Consider the following 15,466-nt stretch of genomic DNA (forward strand, 5'->3'; position numbering starts at 1 on the left):
AGGCAGAGAACAATGACAACTGAGAGTGGTTTTTGCGTCTTTTGAGGACGAAGGTGTTACCCGCTCAAAGAGAAATTTGTGTCATATCGGATCGGCATGCAGGAATTCTTAACGCGGTGGAGATTGACATTCCCGGGCATGCTCCGTTGCACCATCGATGGTGCATGAGGCACTTTTGTTCGAACTTTTATAGGGCATGTGGCCTTAAGGAGTTGGCCGATGATCTTCAAGATTGTTGTCTTGCTTTCTCCGAGAAGCGGTTCGCCACTTTGTTGAACAAATTGCTCGCACACAAAAAACTTGATCACGGGGGTCAAGACTTTATGAATAGGCACGTTCAACACTGGAACAAGTGGGCACGTGCTTTTGATGAAGATGGCCAGAGATACGGTCAAATGACAAGCAATATGGCTGAATGCTTCAATAGGGTGCTTAAAGGTGCACGTGGATTACCCGTGACGGCAATAGTTCAATACACATTTGACAAGATGAATGCGTACTTTCTAAAGTACTCGATGGAAACTGATGCACAGATAGCGGGTGAGAACCCACGTAAGTACAAGTACAAGTTCCCACCCAAGGTTGATGAATGGTTAGAATTTCAATCACCAAAAGCCGGACTCAGAAGAAGCTATATTATATGACAACGAAGAGTGGAAGTATGAAGTGAAAGAGCCAGGAGGAACCACAAACGATGGCCGGCAACATGGAGGTCGGGCTTTCAAGGTGTCTTTAACACAATGTGATTGCTCTTGCGGGAGGCCATTGCTGCTTCATCTCCCATGCTCACATTTGTATACCGCCGGTCGCGTTAGAAATATGGACATCAATCACCCACGCACCGTGAGGGAGTTGGAGTTCTCAATCATGACGGTCAAGAAAACATGGACTCCCCGCTTTCACCCATACTTTGACCAATCACAATGACCGGAGTACCATGGAGTTCAACTATGGCCGGATCCGGAGTTGAAGGTTGTTACACGGGGTAGATGTAAAACAAAGCGTTTTAGAGGCGACATGGACGGATGGGGCCATGGTGGCCGCCGCGAAGCGGGAAACGATCAATTCCAACAGCCTCGTGAGAGCTCCCGTTGTGGGGAATGCAAAGGTCATGGCCACAACAAAAGAAAATGTACGAAACCAAGAAAAAGGTTCAAGAAAAATGATGTAAGCACTAGCCAACAAGGAGCTACACAAGGGAGCCAACTAAGAGGTAGCCAACAAGTGCCAAGCCAACCAAGAGGTAGCCAACAAGTGCGAAGGCAACAACGTGGTAGCCAACAAATGCGAAGGAAACCAAGTGGGAGCCAATTTAGTGGTAGCCAACAAGTGCGAAGGCAACCAAGTGGGAGCCAATCTAGCGGTAGCCAACAAGTGCCAAGCCAACCAAGTGGGAGCCAACCTAGTGGTAGCCAACAAGTGCCAAGCCAACCAAGTGTTAGTCAAAGAGGATCTAGGCAACAAAGAGGTCGGCAACTAGGACTTACAAGAGGCCGTGGTGGTGGTACTCTAGGTTGTAACGCTCCGGACACACCCGCCGGTGGCCGTTACTCCTGGCGGGATCTAGACTGGCCCCACAGATCAATACTAGTCTTTTCTACGCACTTTGTCCTCACTCGTGCGCACCCGGGAGCAACTTCCCGATCGGTCACCCATCCTGAAACTACTTCAAGCTGAGCACGCTTAACTTCGGAGTTCTGTCCGAATGGGCTTCCGAAAAATAAGGATTCCTTACTGATATGAGTAGTCTATCATCCCTATTAAGCCAGGCTATCACATACACCCCCATTCAGAGGAACCGACGTCCTCGTCGGGCCAAAGGAACGTTCCCTCTTTGCACATACGTCTGTGCATCCAGTCCGGTACATGTGCCATGTCAGGTGCCACGACGGGTCACAAACGTCATGAACAACATGACCGCGCACCTGTCCGCAAACATCCGTGTGACCGCGAGGGTCGGCTCTGATACCAACTTGTAACGCCCCGGACACACCCGCCGGTGGCCGTTACTCCTGGCGGAATCTAGACTGACCCCACAGATCAATACTAGTCTTTTCTGCGCACTTTGTCCTCACTCGTGCGCACCCGGGATCAACTTCCCGGTCGGTCACCCATCCTGAAACTACTCCAAGCTGAGCACGGTTAACTTCGGAGTTCTGTCCGAATGGGCTTCCGGAAAAGAAGGAATTCCTTAATGATATGAGTAGTCTATCATCCCTATTAAGCCAGGCTATCACAGTGGTGGTGGTAGAGCTCGTGGTGGTGGTGTTGGCCGTGGTGATGGTCTTGACCGTGGTGATGGACTTGGCCGTGGTGATGGACAAGGGCAAGGTCGTTATAGAGGAATGTTTGGATACCTCGATGGACCATTTCCGTATGTTGCTCACTAACTATAATGTTTCAAATGTTCTTCTTTTACATGTGTTTCCATTTGTTTTTATTGTCTTTACTGAGCTAAAGAGAGGATGCAAAGTGTTTGCAAGCTACAGCCGCTGCAGCGCCTAGCCTGGAGGCGTCACACTGTACAGTGCAACGCCTAGCTCCCGGGCGTTGCACTGTACAGTGTGGCGCCTCCAAGTTAGGCGCTGCAGCGGCTGTAGCTTGCAAGCAAAGTAGTTGCTCTCTGCTTAGCTCAGCCCAGGCGTGCAACGCCTCAGATTTAGGCGCTGCACTATACAGTGTGACGCCCAGCTCTGAGACGTTGCACCCTTGGGCTGAGCTAAGCAGAGAGCAAACACTTTGTTTGCAAGCTACAGCCGCTGCAGCGCCTAGCTTGAAGGCGTCACACTGTACAGTGCAACGCCTAGCCTAGGCGTTGCACTGTACAGTGTGACGCCTTCAAGCTAGGCGCTGCAGCGGCTGTAGCTTGTAAACTTGGTCATTTTCAGGTACATTGCATAATTTCCTAGAATAAGCAGTCAAAAACTTTAAGTTCACATTTCAGTCACAGTTGAACATTATTAAGACAACAAGTGCAACATAGAGGATCAAATTCAACATTGATAAGGCATCAACTTCAAGTTCAACATAACTAAGACATACAAAGAGGATCAAGTTCAACATAGGGCTACCACAACTCCAAGTTCACCGACATAACAACTCCAAGTTCATCGACATAACAACTCCAAGTTCACCGACATTACAAATAAAGGACGATGACTGGTTCCTAAGAAGAGCTAGTTCCTTGAGCGCTTTTTGGCTGCTCCCCCCTCTTGTTGGCTAACTTCTTCACCTTCCTAGGAAGAGGAACACGCTCCCGCTCCGGCTCCGGTTCCTCCACGTCATCGACATCGTCATCCAAATAGTCATCCAAAGCCGCCATCCGCGAGGTGCCGACCGTCCTTTTGCCTCTTTCGGTCAAGTCTTCAGGTGTGTACTTGTTGATTCTCTTCCTAGGCTTTAGCATGTATGCAGACCTAACCTGGTACGTCCCCAAGGTCATATCATCAGCAGCAACCTATGCATCAACAAAAGATATGGAAAGACCGTGTGTGAGGATATAGTTAGCAATGCATGCTCATGCCATACCTCTTGGGTGACCACACCCACATCCTCATCCTCCAAATGATCACCATGGCTCTGGCCCGAAGCGGGATCTGATGGTGTCGCCGACCTAGACCGTTCTGGTGATACATACTCGGGGTCACGACAACCAAAAAGGTTTGATAGCCGCCTTAACTTTTGGCCCTGGTGCTGCAACATGTACAAGTGAATGAGACATCGAACGTAGCAACACATGTTAAGTGCTAGTTTGAAGGAGATGTGAACCTTGATGAATGCTCGAAGTGCACCTTCTCCATCGCTTTTGCCAGCCGGGGTTGTTTCAAGAATAGTCTCGGTCTCATCAGCTGCTTTCTTGATCTGGGCACGCTATGAACAGAAATGGTATTAACGTATTAGGCAAGTGAAGATGTGAATAGTGTGAATGAAAAGCAAAGAGGGCAAATACCACAAAGTTCATCATTGGAGCTGAAGGGATCACTGAGTTGCCTTTCCTGACTAATGCGTTGTACTAGTGTTGGGCTACCTCGTCAAAAACAGTGGGTTCTTCCAAAATCTCCTCAGCAACGCCGGCTTGCATACCTCCACACGGGTACTTGCAAGAAACCATGTGAGATAGTTGTTGAACGCTACAGGGCAGTGCTCACGAACTGGACTCCTTTTCCAGCCCTAGCTTGCTCCACACTAAGCGCAAACTGTACGACATACTTTCTGTGATGCTTGGCCCAATCCTTAATCTTCCGTTGCCTTTTCCTATCCAACCTGCAAGTTAAAAATATAATATTAGTAGCATCGAAACCACCGAGAAGCTGCTAAGTACTCAAGGTTAATTATATCTTACACGTGTAGCAACTTGTCCGTGTCCCCCCACTCCGGCGGATGTGCCTGTAACAAACCAAACTGACGGCGCACTCGATGTGGGAGGTGAAGCTCAACCGCCCAGTTGCATATGAGTGGGCACCGCATACGCCAGAGATCCCTATCCCTAATGCACATCGGATTCAGCCTGAACTCTAAAGGGTTACCAAAACTATCTCCTGTTTCATACGGCTCCCATATCACCTGCAAAATGGGATAGAATGCAAAATTGATATCGACTTGCAATAGAAGCATCATAATCACTTATGCAATGTCAATTCACCTGCTCAGGCGTGATCACGTCAAGCTCGCTTTGGTACAACTTGTACATGACCGAGGGATCATCTGTCGTCTCATTTATCACAACCCACTTGTAAGCCCAAGTGGGTAGCCGTAGTAGGTCGCCTTTGTCGTCCCAATCATCGTACTTCACCTTCTTCGGACGTCCAACCGGCAAACGCTCCCAGCTCCATATGGAAAGTGCGAGCAAACAACCACCAATACCTCCAGATGACCTACAACAGGCTTCGTCCAACTGCACATAAAATAGAACATGGTTCAATTAAGAGCAAGATCGCATTCATAATGTAGAAATGAAGTGAAAAGGAAACAACTTCATACCTGTCTATACAAGTAAGCCAGTGTCACCGAACCCCAACTCCAATTGCTATCGAAGACGGTCAACGCCTTCAGCCACATCCATGGAGCATTCTTGCCTGTGCCATCAGCAAACATAGTTCTGGATATCACATACCACATGTAGACACAAGCATATGTCTTGACCGTGTCCTCATCAGCTTCCGGTGGGCAAGTACCAAAGTGCTCAGTAATCCACGTGAAAGTAGCACCGGCTGCGACTCTTTCCTTCTTCTTGTTTTCTGCTGCTGGTTCCGGAGGCTCCGGAGGAACCATACCGATAAGGGCATGCATCTGCGCGCGCCACCCATCGGAATCGGTGCTCATACATAGAGGATTCCCATCGATAGGAAGATCGGTGATCATAGCAATATCCTGGAGCGTCACTGTCATTTCCCCAGTCCGTAGATGGAAACTATGTGTCTTCGGCCGCCAATAATCAATAAGCGCGGTGAGTGCTCGAGCATTGTTGGGTGGCGTCGACCGTCGACCATATGAATGAAAGGGAGAAGTCCTGTCTCCCTTACATACGGTGTGTATCGCTCATCATATATCATCCACCCAAGGGTGACCCCGTGAGAACGAAGCTTCAAAGGTGCAAGCTCCTACAAACAAACAATTCATAACATTACATATGGGGCATTTGTGTTTGAAATAAATACGAAATTCATAAAACAGGCCACTTTCATTATTACCCGCTGCTCCACCGCCATAGCGTACGACCGGTGTTGTTTGTCCCAGTGATCATCAAGAAGCCAAACCATCCTAACAATTTTGAAAGAAAGCTTTTTTGTCAACACGATTATCTTTTGAATACAAATAAACTAAAGTACACCTACTAGATGCAACCGTACCAATCTATGTATCCAACCATATCAAATCAAACAAAACTAATAAACTAGGATTTCACAAATAACTAGGCCTACTTCATAGAAATAACTTTTCCATAAACTATGCCTACTTCATACAAATAACTCTTCCATAAACTAAACTAGGGTTCCACAAATCAAATAAACAAGGGTTGTAATAAATGCAAAGTTTTAATACATGCAAGATTCAAATCTAATCTAATCAAACAAGGATTCCTCAAATCTTCAAAATATCATATTTTCTATGGATAGAAAGAAGGGGATCGGAGGAGAGTACCTTCTAGGATGGATTGGTGAAGAAATGCACGGACCAAATCGTCGGATCTGAAGGATTTGGGAGAGGGGATTGAGAGGGGGAGAGGAGGAAGCCGCCGGCGCGCCTGTTCTGTAACTGCTGGAACGAATGAGTGGGGTGGGGGAGGGGGAGGGGGAGGGGGAGGGGGCGGCTGGCATCTAAGTCACAGTGCAGCGCCTACGGGCCGGGCGCTGCACATTACATGTGTGGCGCCTAGCTCGGAGGCGCTGCACTACTAGGTGCGGGCCCAAGGACTGCCACGGTGGACAGGCGTGCAACGCTCCAGAGCTGGGCGTTGCACCGTATGGTATGACGCCTGCGTGGCGGGCGCTACACAAAAGGGTCAGTGCTGTGAAATAGTTTCACGGGCAGTTCATTTCGTGAATTGATTTCGTCTTAAGGTTAAAATTGTCAAATTTGCCAGCAGCAGCAGCCTCGCTCTGTCACTCACGACTACGCATACTACTGTGCGTGAACGGGCAGCGGCTTCAGGAGGACGCAGGGACCGAGCGAGGCTGCTTTCCATCGGGCGCCAAAGTCCGTGCCCGCTTTACTTTCTCGGCCCCGTCGCTCGCGTTGCTGCGTCGCGTGGACGGATGCACGCGGTGGGGAGAAGAAGGTGCGGGTGCGAGTGCGACGCGAATCGAATCCGAGGAGGCCCAGAGCTGCTGTTCCCGTGGCGGAGGTGGCCGCGTGCTCGGCCAAGCCGATCATCGCCCCGGGGCGTCGTCGATCGTACTGCTGTTACTGGCGCCTTGCCCTCCGTGTCCGTGGGGCGCACCGCCTGCGTGCTCGCGCTGGGGGCGCCCGGCCGTGTCTGTTGCGCGAGAACGATGCGGCGTGTGGTCGGTTACAACGATCACGTACCGTGGTCGTACGTGTCCTCCAGCTGCCGTGCACTCTCCTTTCCTTTCCTTTCCTTTCCCTTTGGCCCGTGATCTCCCCGGTCCAAGATAAGCTGCGACTCGTCGGCACAGCGTCCTCTTTCCGAAGCTCCTGCACGCCGATGCCATCCTTAATTTCCCAGAAGAGAACAAACGAACCTTGCATTAGTGCAGCAGCAGTGGCATCTGAACCGCATCAGATCAAATCACAGCCCACATCAGGCCTGCTGCTGTTGGTCGCGTGGTGCGCGTTCGATTCGCTTGCGTAATCGCGTACCACTAGCACTGCACTTAATGCGGATCCCTGAACTAACTACACGCAGTGTTATCCGCGGGGACCCCGCCACCGCCATCCACGGAGAAACTCCACGAGAGATGGACCAAAGCCACCAGCAGCATCGCCCTCACCGTGCATCGCCTCGCCACGAACGCCCACATGGGCGTGCCGCCTTTGGACAGGCCAGGACGCGGACAGGTCGGCGGCACCGGCACCCATACGGAGCCCCCCCTCCTCGCTACCGGCCATACGCATGGGGCATCGTCGTAGTCGGACCAGAGGGAACAGTCGGCCGTCAAAGTAAGCAATGCCAGGCTAGGGCTTGCGCTAACCGCCCACTCTCCAGGCAAAGAGCGCCCGATTTGATTAAGCCGGACCGGTCTCCCCAAGCACTCCAGAGACAAATATACATGGCCATGAGGGCAGCAGAGCACGGCGATGCGGCGAGCTGGTGCTACTACGTGCCACCACCTGCCCCTGGCCATGCACACCGGCTCACCCTCACCGGCCTCCAGTTTTGCATGGCTTCCAACTCTGGCCAGGATGACGATGATTGAGGAAAGCTCCTCGCATTTGACCGCCATCATGTCGACCGTCTTGGTAACCTGCCTGCCTGCCCTGATCGTAGTAGCCGTGCATGTGCGCTCTGCCTCTGGGTGGCCTAACATGTCGTGGGGAGAAATGAAATGATGGCTGGCTTTGGCCACCTGCGTCGATCGCTTTGGGCTCGTCATGATTGGGGTCTTCAAAGACCGATGATACATACAGTACCATCCATGCATCCATGCCTTTGGAATATGAGCATTGGGGGGAAATTCTGTTCGGCCGAGGCCCAGTCTCTTTCTCTTTTGCCAAGTTGATCGATCAAACAGCATTTCCGTAGCGGCAGTAGTTATATATATATACTTCTGCTGCCGGTGATCTGCCTTGACTTTCTTTTTAAAGGCAGACGATGTTGACCCGTCTGCAAGTATAAACGAGATGTACATCCTCCTGTTCAAGAATCTGATCCTATTGACAGTTAAGCGCAATCTGATCCGATACCAGTGTCCGGACATTGTTTCGGTTAGACGACATGACAGATGAGAGAGAGAGAGACACGGAGAATTGCGGCATCAGCGTGCATGATAAACATGTACTACCACAGAGTACGTACTGCAACCGCACATCGCAGGCACTGTTATTTTTTTAGGAAACCTCGGCCTTTATTAATCAAGCAAACAGGTTACACAGAGTCTCTCGGATGCAATCCGGAGCAGAATGAAAAACACAAGGACTCACAGAGGTCAGACTAGATCTATGACTAGAGTCTCTCGGTTCACGCACAGGTTCGATGTACCTGCATGTGGCTTTGCCTTTCACGGCGTGTCGTGCTCCATCCATGCATATGCATGCATGCCTCGAAGTGTGCTAGCATGATTTTGGTTTGGCAATAGCATAGGAGAGGATGCATGGTGCCGGTGGACGAGCACGATGGCTTAGCTAAAACGGGCAGAATTGGTCTGCCCAAACATCAGAAGAAACAAGTAGTACTACTCTTAACTTTTGCTAGGGAGAAAACAAGCACACGTAGGTTGATTATAGTCTCAACTAGCACTAGTGAGGATCGGAGCAGGCTGGCTGGCATTTTATGTGTTTGTCATGTTTTGCTTGTCAGCACCTGCATGCCACCGAGCCTTGACAAATGGACACGGGGCTAGCTAGCTAGGCGGCGGCTACACCCACACACACGTAGAGATTATTCTATGGTGTATGTATAGACGAGATGGTGTAAGTAGAGGAGCACCAGAGTGGATTACATGGGAACAATAGACCATTGAATTCATCAACCTGTCGGAACAGAACCATCATCACGTAACTGCTTGTCTTGTTTAATCCAGTGCACATGCAGTGTTTTGCAAACTTTTGTTAATTTGATGGACGGGGGGAGCCTACGCCTACATGGTTGGTCAACCTCACTCATTGCCATCGGGGTTCATAATTCAGAAACACAACTTTTGATCCAGAAAGAAAGCAACCAAAGCCTCTGTTCAGAAGTTGCTAGTACTAGGGCAGATACTCGATCGCCGACTGATGCAACGTCGACCATCACGTCACAATGTCGTTCTTCACTTGGCTGCTAGGGTAAATCAAGCAAACGGCCCGGTCAAACCGCCACGGCACCTCCACTCCACCCAAAGATACTCCACCTTGGTGCGTACACAAGGAGGATCTTCCCTTTGCGCTTCTATATATCTAAGATAATATTGTTCTTGTTCAGTGGCTCTGCCTTAGCAGTAGCAGCATCTGAAAACACCGTCCGAGCGAAAAGAGAAAATCCCACGAGACGTTCGTCACCGCGGAAAGCGAGCGAGCGCAAAACAAAAGCGTGCAAGGAAACCTCACCCGGCAGCACAGCACGTACGTACGTGCTTTCGTGCTCCGTCACGGTGCCGACCGAAAAAGTCCGGGCTAGCTAGGGGCCAGGGCCAGGCCGCGACATTTCCGCTCCGAGTTCCAACAGAGGCCCGAGCAGTACGCTAGTAGAGTAAAACTAGAAACCGCAGGCGCCCGCGCCAGAAACCCCGCGCAAAACGCCCCGGGATCCAAGGCGACGTCGCCGGCGCCGACGCCGAGCAAAGCGCCACCGCACTGCCACTGCCACTGCCACGGCGTCAGCGGGCAGCCCGTAGCCTCGCTCTCGTCGTCGTCGTCGTAGGCTAGGCCTGCCGCCGTGGATCCCGAGGCCGGCCGGCCGGCCGGACGCCGCGCGGGCGGTCCCCACGGCCATGCACGCCGAGGCCCCGCCAAAGAAAGGGGGGCAAAGATTCGGCCGCCGCGCGATCCCCGTCCGGTCCGGGCAACGGCTCGTGTCTGCGGCCGCCCCACCCCACGTCCTGCCCCTTTCCCCCCTTCCGTTTTGACCGCGAAAGCAAGCGCGATGGCGCCTGGGCCCGGCTCGTCAGAGATGTTTTTTTTTACTTTTTGCGTCGTTGTGATGATGACGACCGTGCTGTGCTGGGATGTCGTTACGGCGCGTAACGGGCCGTGGGGAATACCGTGTCTGCCCCTCGAGCCGTCCGTGCCACGCCGGGTAAAGGGTAGTACGGGCGACGCCAGGGTTAATTTATGGCCGGATTTGGTCCTTTCATTCTGATCGTATCTACGCTTTGTACACTACCAGAGGACGCGGTACAATGTTTGAACGTAGCATGTTTGGACGGGAAAGCAAAAACTAAGTACGTACTCCCCTAAAAAAAACTAAGTACGTACTAAATGGCTTCCAAAACCACACAATATATTTATGAAAGTACCTAGAACTCATCTAGATAAGATATAATTTGGTCCCATTCAATTGAAAAACAAGAACATATAACATCCACGTCAGCACACACGCATCTTATAGCATCACATCCAATGGCTATAAAAGATGAATGAGACTAAATTATATCTCATCTAGATGAGTTCTAGCAAAACTGTATATTTATTTTATGCTCCCATGAACGGCGGAAGGCATCCCGCGAAAAAGAAGGGTAAATGCGGGGGGTAAAACGGGAAGGTGGTAAGAGCCGAGCGTAAGATAATAATGGAAGAAAAGGTGGCGATTCCCACTCGTTTAAGCCAGCGGGACAGCGGCATGAGGCAGCAGCTGCGTTCAGACTTCTCCTGCCACTTCCTCCTTCTTCCTCCCCACAAATACTAAACAAAGCAGCCCACAATCGAGCGAGAGATTGAGAGAGCTGCGGCCGCAAGAAACAGCGAGGCAGCAGCGCGGCGAGCCCTTGGCCCTTCCTCGCAGATCCAGCGGCGGCGGGTGCTCCCAGCGGGCGCGCCGATGATGCACGGCCCCGCGGGAGGGAGCGGCGGCGGCGGCGGGCACGGGCTGGGCGGCACGAGGGTGCCCACGTGGAGGGAGCGGGAGAACAACCGGCGGAGGGAGCGGCGGCGCCGGGCGATCGCCGCCAAGATCTACACCGGCCTCAGGGCCTACGGCAACTACAACCTCCCCAAGCACTGCGACAACAATGAGGTCCTCAAGGCGCTCTGCAACGAGGCCGGCTGGGTCGTCGAGCCCGACGGCACCACCTACCGCAGGGTAATCCATCCCTCCGTCCGTCCAATCTTTGCTTGCTCTTGCTCTTGCTCTTGCTCGCTCGCTCCTCCTCGCAATGGCCTCCTCTGCCCCGCCGCCCGATCTCTCCGCGAGACCATGTGGTTCCTGACACCCAGCCTAAGCCAGAGGTGGCGGCGGCGGCTTCGATTTGCGCATTTCTTGAGCGTGCTCGTGTGTTTGCTCTGACCAGCTCTGCTACTTGGGGCGTTCGCGCTCGGTTTTTGCTTGGATTCGGTTGGTTCTCGAGGGAAGTCAGGGATTCTGCTGTGGTCATTTTGTTGCTTTTAGAGGATTGTTCTTGGATGCGCCAAGTGCAATTCCTCCTTTGCTTTTACTTGGAAATTTTCTTGCTTGCTTTTGATTCAAAATTTTAATTGGACTTTCTCCTTTGGTTTCTGCTGTGCTGCTGGGGTTGGATTTAGGCTGCTTCTGGGTCATGTCAGGGGAGCTGGAGCTAGATGCAAGAACTGGGAATCGCAATGTCGCTTCCTCCTCAGTTTTAGCATCCTCTGGAGTTATGATTCGTCAAAAAGGAATACAAACAAGTTTCGAACTGTTTTGCTGCCTTGGGAGATGCTTGTTTTTCTTGCGATTTAGGCAGTTCGGTTGCCATGTAAGGCCAATGGGGTCTAGCTAGATTTGGGAATGGGGAATGCGACGCGGCCTCCTCAGTTTTAGCAAACTCCTGATTTTGGATTTCAATAATAAATACAATGAAGTTTCATAATTACCTACTTAAAAATAGAGAAATTTCTATACTACCTCTCTCACAGTTTACAGGACGTGCGCGTAATCTTAGGTCGTTAATTTGACTAACATAATATAAGTCATATATTACAAAAAATATATCAATATAAACTTCAGATGTTCTATTTCAAATGGTATAATCTTTTGTTATATAGTTTATATTAGGATGATAAAATTGGTAACCTAGATATACGCACAGGACTTGTAAACTGAGACGGAGGGAGTAGTTAGGGGGCAGAAAATATTAATTGTGTTTGCCCGGAACATTTCAATTGCCTGTATATTTCTCTTGCATAAGCTTTTTCTCAAGAACCTGCAGTAGTCTTACTAGTTTCTTTTTTTACATGATCAAACTGTGATATTTCCTTCTGTACAAGTGTTTCACTGGAGATCGCCACATTTCTATTGGTCAATTTATATAGTTGGAAGCTGCTGCGTGAATTATTTAGGTAAATTTTTAGTGGTGTGATAGACTACATTTTTTCCGGAGGTGTCGTAGACAAACATGACCATGCCAGAGTAAAATGCTGCGTCAAACATGACCTACATCCGGGTAAAATGATGTAAATTAATGGTTCATATTAGAATCTACACGCTTACATCCAGGTAAAATGATGTAAAAGGAAGATTCACATTGGAAATTCATGAATCACACTACAATATGGCACCCTTAATGTCCATGTTAATCTGAAAACAACGCTCTTGCTATGATCTTCCTGCCTTCTGCACATGCTACCATTTGCTTTCAGCAACAGAAGTAGATAGTACTTTACTATGCATTTCTTGGTTTCTAATTCCATTAGTAACATATCAGAGTTTCTTTGACGTTAGTAAAAAAAGGCTAATATCTGATAACCATGAAAGCATCTAATTCCATAGCAGAGTTTCTTTGACGTTGTTGCTGTCTACAATAGCTTACAGAGTTTTCTTTGCATGGAATAAACCAGATTGTTGATTGTTCTGCTCTCCATGTTTCAGGGATGCAAACCTCCTCCACAGGCGCGTCCTGATCCAATGAGGTCTGCTTCGGCAAGCCCCTGCTCTTCATACCAGCCGAGTCCACGGGCCTCGTACAACCCGAGCCCTGCGTCCTCCTCCTTCCCGAGCTCCGGATCCTCTTCCCACATCACTCTCGGTGGCGGGAACAACTTCATTGGTGGCGTCGAGGGAAGCTCCCTCATCCCGTGGCTGAAGAACCTCTCGTCGAACCCGTCATTCGCCTCCTCCTCCAAGCTCCCACAGCTCCACCACCTCTACTTCAACGGAGGCTCCATCAGCGCCCCGGTGACGCCCCCGTCCAGCTCCCCGACGCACACGCCTCGCATGAAGACCGACTGGGAGAGCCAGTGCGTTCTGCCGCCATGGGCCGGGGCGAACTACACCTCCCTGCCCAACTCCACGCCGCCGAGCCCCGGCCACCACGTCGCGCCAGACCCGGCGTGGCTGGCCGGGTTCCAGATATCGTCCGCCGGGCCCTCGTCGCCGACGTACAACCTTGTCTCGCACAACCCCTTTGGGATCGCGCTTGCGAGCTCGTCGAGGGCGTGCACCCCTGGGCAGAGCGGGACCTGCTCCCCGGTGATGGGCGACCACGCGCCGGCTCACCACGACGTCCAGATGGAGATGGCCGACGGGGCGCCGGATGACTTCGCGTTCGGCAGCAACAGCAACGGCAACAATGGGTCGCCTGGGCTGGTGAAGGCGTGGGAAGGGGAGCGGATACACGAGGAATGCGCGTCGGACGAGCTGGAGCTCACCCTCGGGAGCTCGAGGACCCGTGGAGAGCAGCCCTTCTGATCATGGCATCGTGCTGCTGCTGCAGTGTCCGTCTCTTCTTCGCCTGGGCTTATCCTTCATCATACCTACTTTGGGCTGCGTTCTGATGTTCTACAAGCCCTGCGTTCTGATGTTCTACAAGTCGGGTGTTCGTCGAAAGAGAGAAGGGAGTTGAGGGATCGTTTCGACGGTCCTCTGCAGATGATATCCATCCTCTTTCGGGGGTCTGGTCTGGACTTATTTTAGCTACATTATGCAACTTTGTTAGCTTATTTCTTCTTTTTTTTCTTACTTAAGCAAAAAAAAAATGAAAGATGGAAAAACGGCAAGGAATGCTGGCAGGACACCCTGGGCATGTTGAAGAAGTGGAATGGCGGAGGCCATTTGTCATCAGTAAGCAAAGCAGTAGATGCAAGTCTTGTGGCATTTGCAATGAAAACCAAGCTTCAGTTGTCCTTGATATGACTGTTGTCTCCGCACTCTGTCAGAAGTGTGTAGTACTGCTACTACATTGTATGTGGTGGACCATTCTCTTCATTCATTGATTCTTTGTGTCTTTGCTGGTTAGAGCTGTTAGAAATTTCCTTGTGTTCATCTTCTTGTTGGATCCTTTCAGCGGTAGCTGGTAGGGAAGCTCAGCAGTTAACCCTTTGGTGCAATGGTTTTACCGATGTGGTGATCACTGGTATCCCCTTTTCCTCAGGGAAGGTGAGCTCCGTTGGTAGCTCAGTGGCTGAAACAAGATGTTTCCAGGTAGAGATTTTGCTTGGATCTTGGAGGTGTTCAAGCAAGAAAACTGCTGTCTTTCTTTCCCTTGCAAACAAAGCTAATCACAGGATCTCTTTCGGCTGCCGCCGTCACTCCTGTTATAGTTGGATTAGGAGTTGTATTGTGTTTAGATAGGATATGGAGTTGTGTCCTAATAGGACACTTGTATCCTAGGCCTCTCTTATATAGCGGGAATAGACACACGATGTAATCTATACCAACATAATAGCACAGGCGCGCAAGGGGGAGCCGACGGCGTGTGCCGGCGCCCGGGTGGTCGGTGTGCGGTATTGTGACGGTGTCACAGAGAGGAGCGCCCGTAGTCAGGTCTCGGGGATGTAGCCATATCGGTGAATCTCGTTAACAAATCTCAGTGTCGTGCTTGTGTGATTGCTTTGTTCTTGGATGATCGACGGTATGCCTCGAATTTATTCTAAAAAATGGTATCATGAACTAGGTTGTTCGGAGGCTGCGGATTGTTGATCTGGAGGAAGAATCGAGTTTGAGATGCAGCCGGTGCGGCGTGGTTCTCGGCAAGATTGAAGAAAGCATATCAGTAAAAGGCACGTGTACGTGCAGCAAGCTTGACGTGTGGCGATGGATTAAAAGGATCAATCAGGCGAGCTTACAGCGGTCACAAACGCGGAAGCGGCGGCAGCGAAAGTGCGCTTCAGAAGGCGGCAGCGATGCATCGATTGGGATTGTGCAGCTACGCCAGGTCGTGGAGCGGCCAGATGATGGCAGCGCTCAGTGTTGAGTATG

General features: G+C 50.8%; 1 protein-coding gene across 1 annotated transcript; it reads left to right on the forward strand.

The window, feature by feature from the left end:
* The first annotated feature begins 10,922 nt into the window (after positions 1–10,922).
* Positions 10,923–14,503, forward strand: LOC125520755 (protein BZR1 homolog 3-like). Its single transcript, XM_048685770.1, has 2 exons — positions 10,923–11,395; positions 13,139–14,503. The coding sequence occupies exons 1-2, from the start codon at positions 11,135–11,137 to the stop codon at positions 13,955–13,957; spliced, it is 1,080 nt and encodes a 359-aa protein (XP_048541727.1). The 5' UTR covers positions 10,923–11,134; the 3' UTR covers positions 13,958–14,503.
* The last annotated feature ends 963 nt before the right edge of the window (positions 14,504–15,466 follow it).

Source organism: Triticum urartu, chromosome 7, assembly GCF_003073215.2.
Source record: "Triticum urartu cultivar G1812 chromosome 7, Tu2.1, whole genome shotgun sequence".
Taxonomy (NCBI): Eukaryota; Viridiplantae; Streptophyta; class Magnoliopsida; order Poales; family Poaceae; genus Triticum; species Triticum urartu.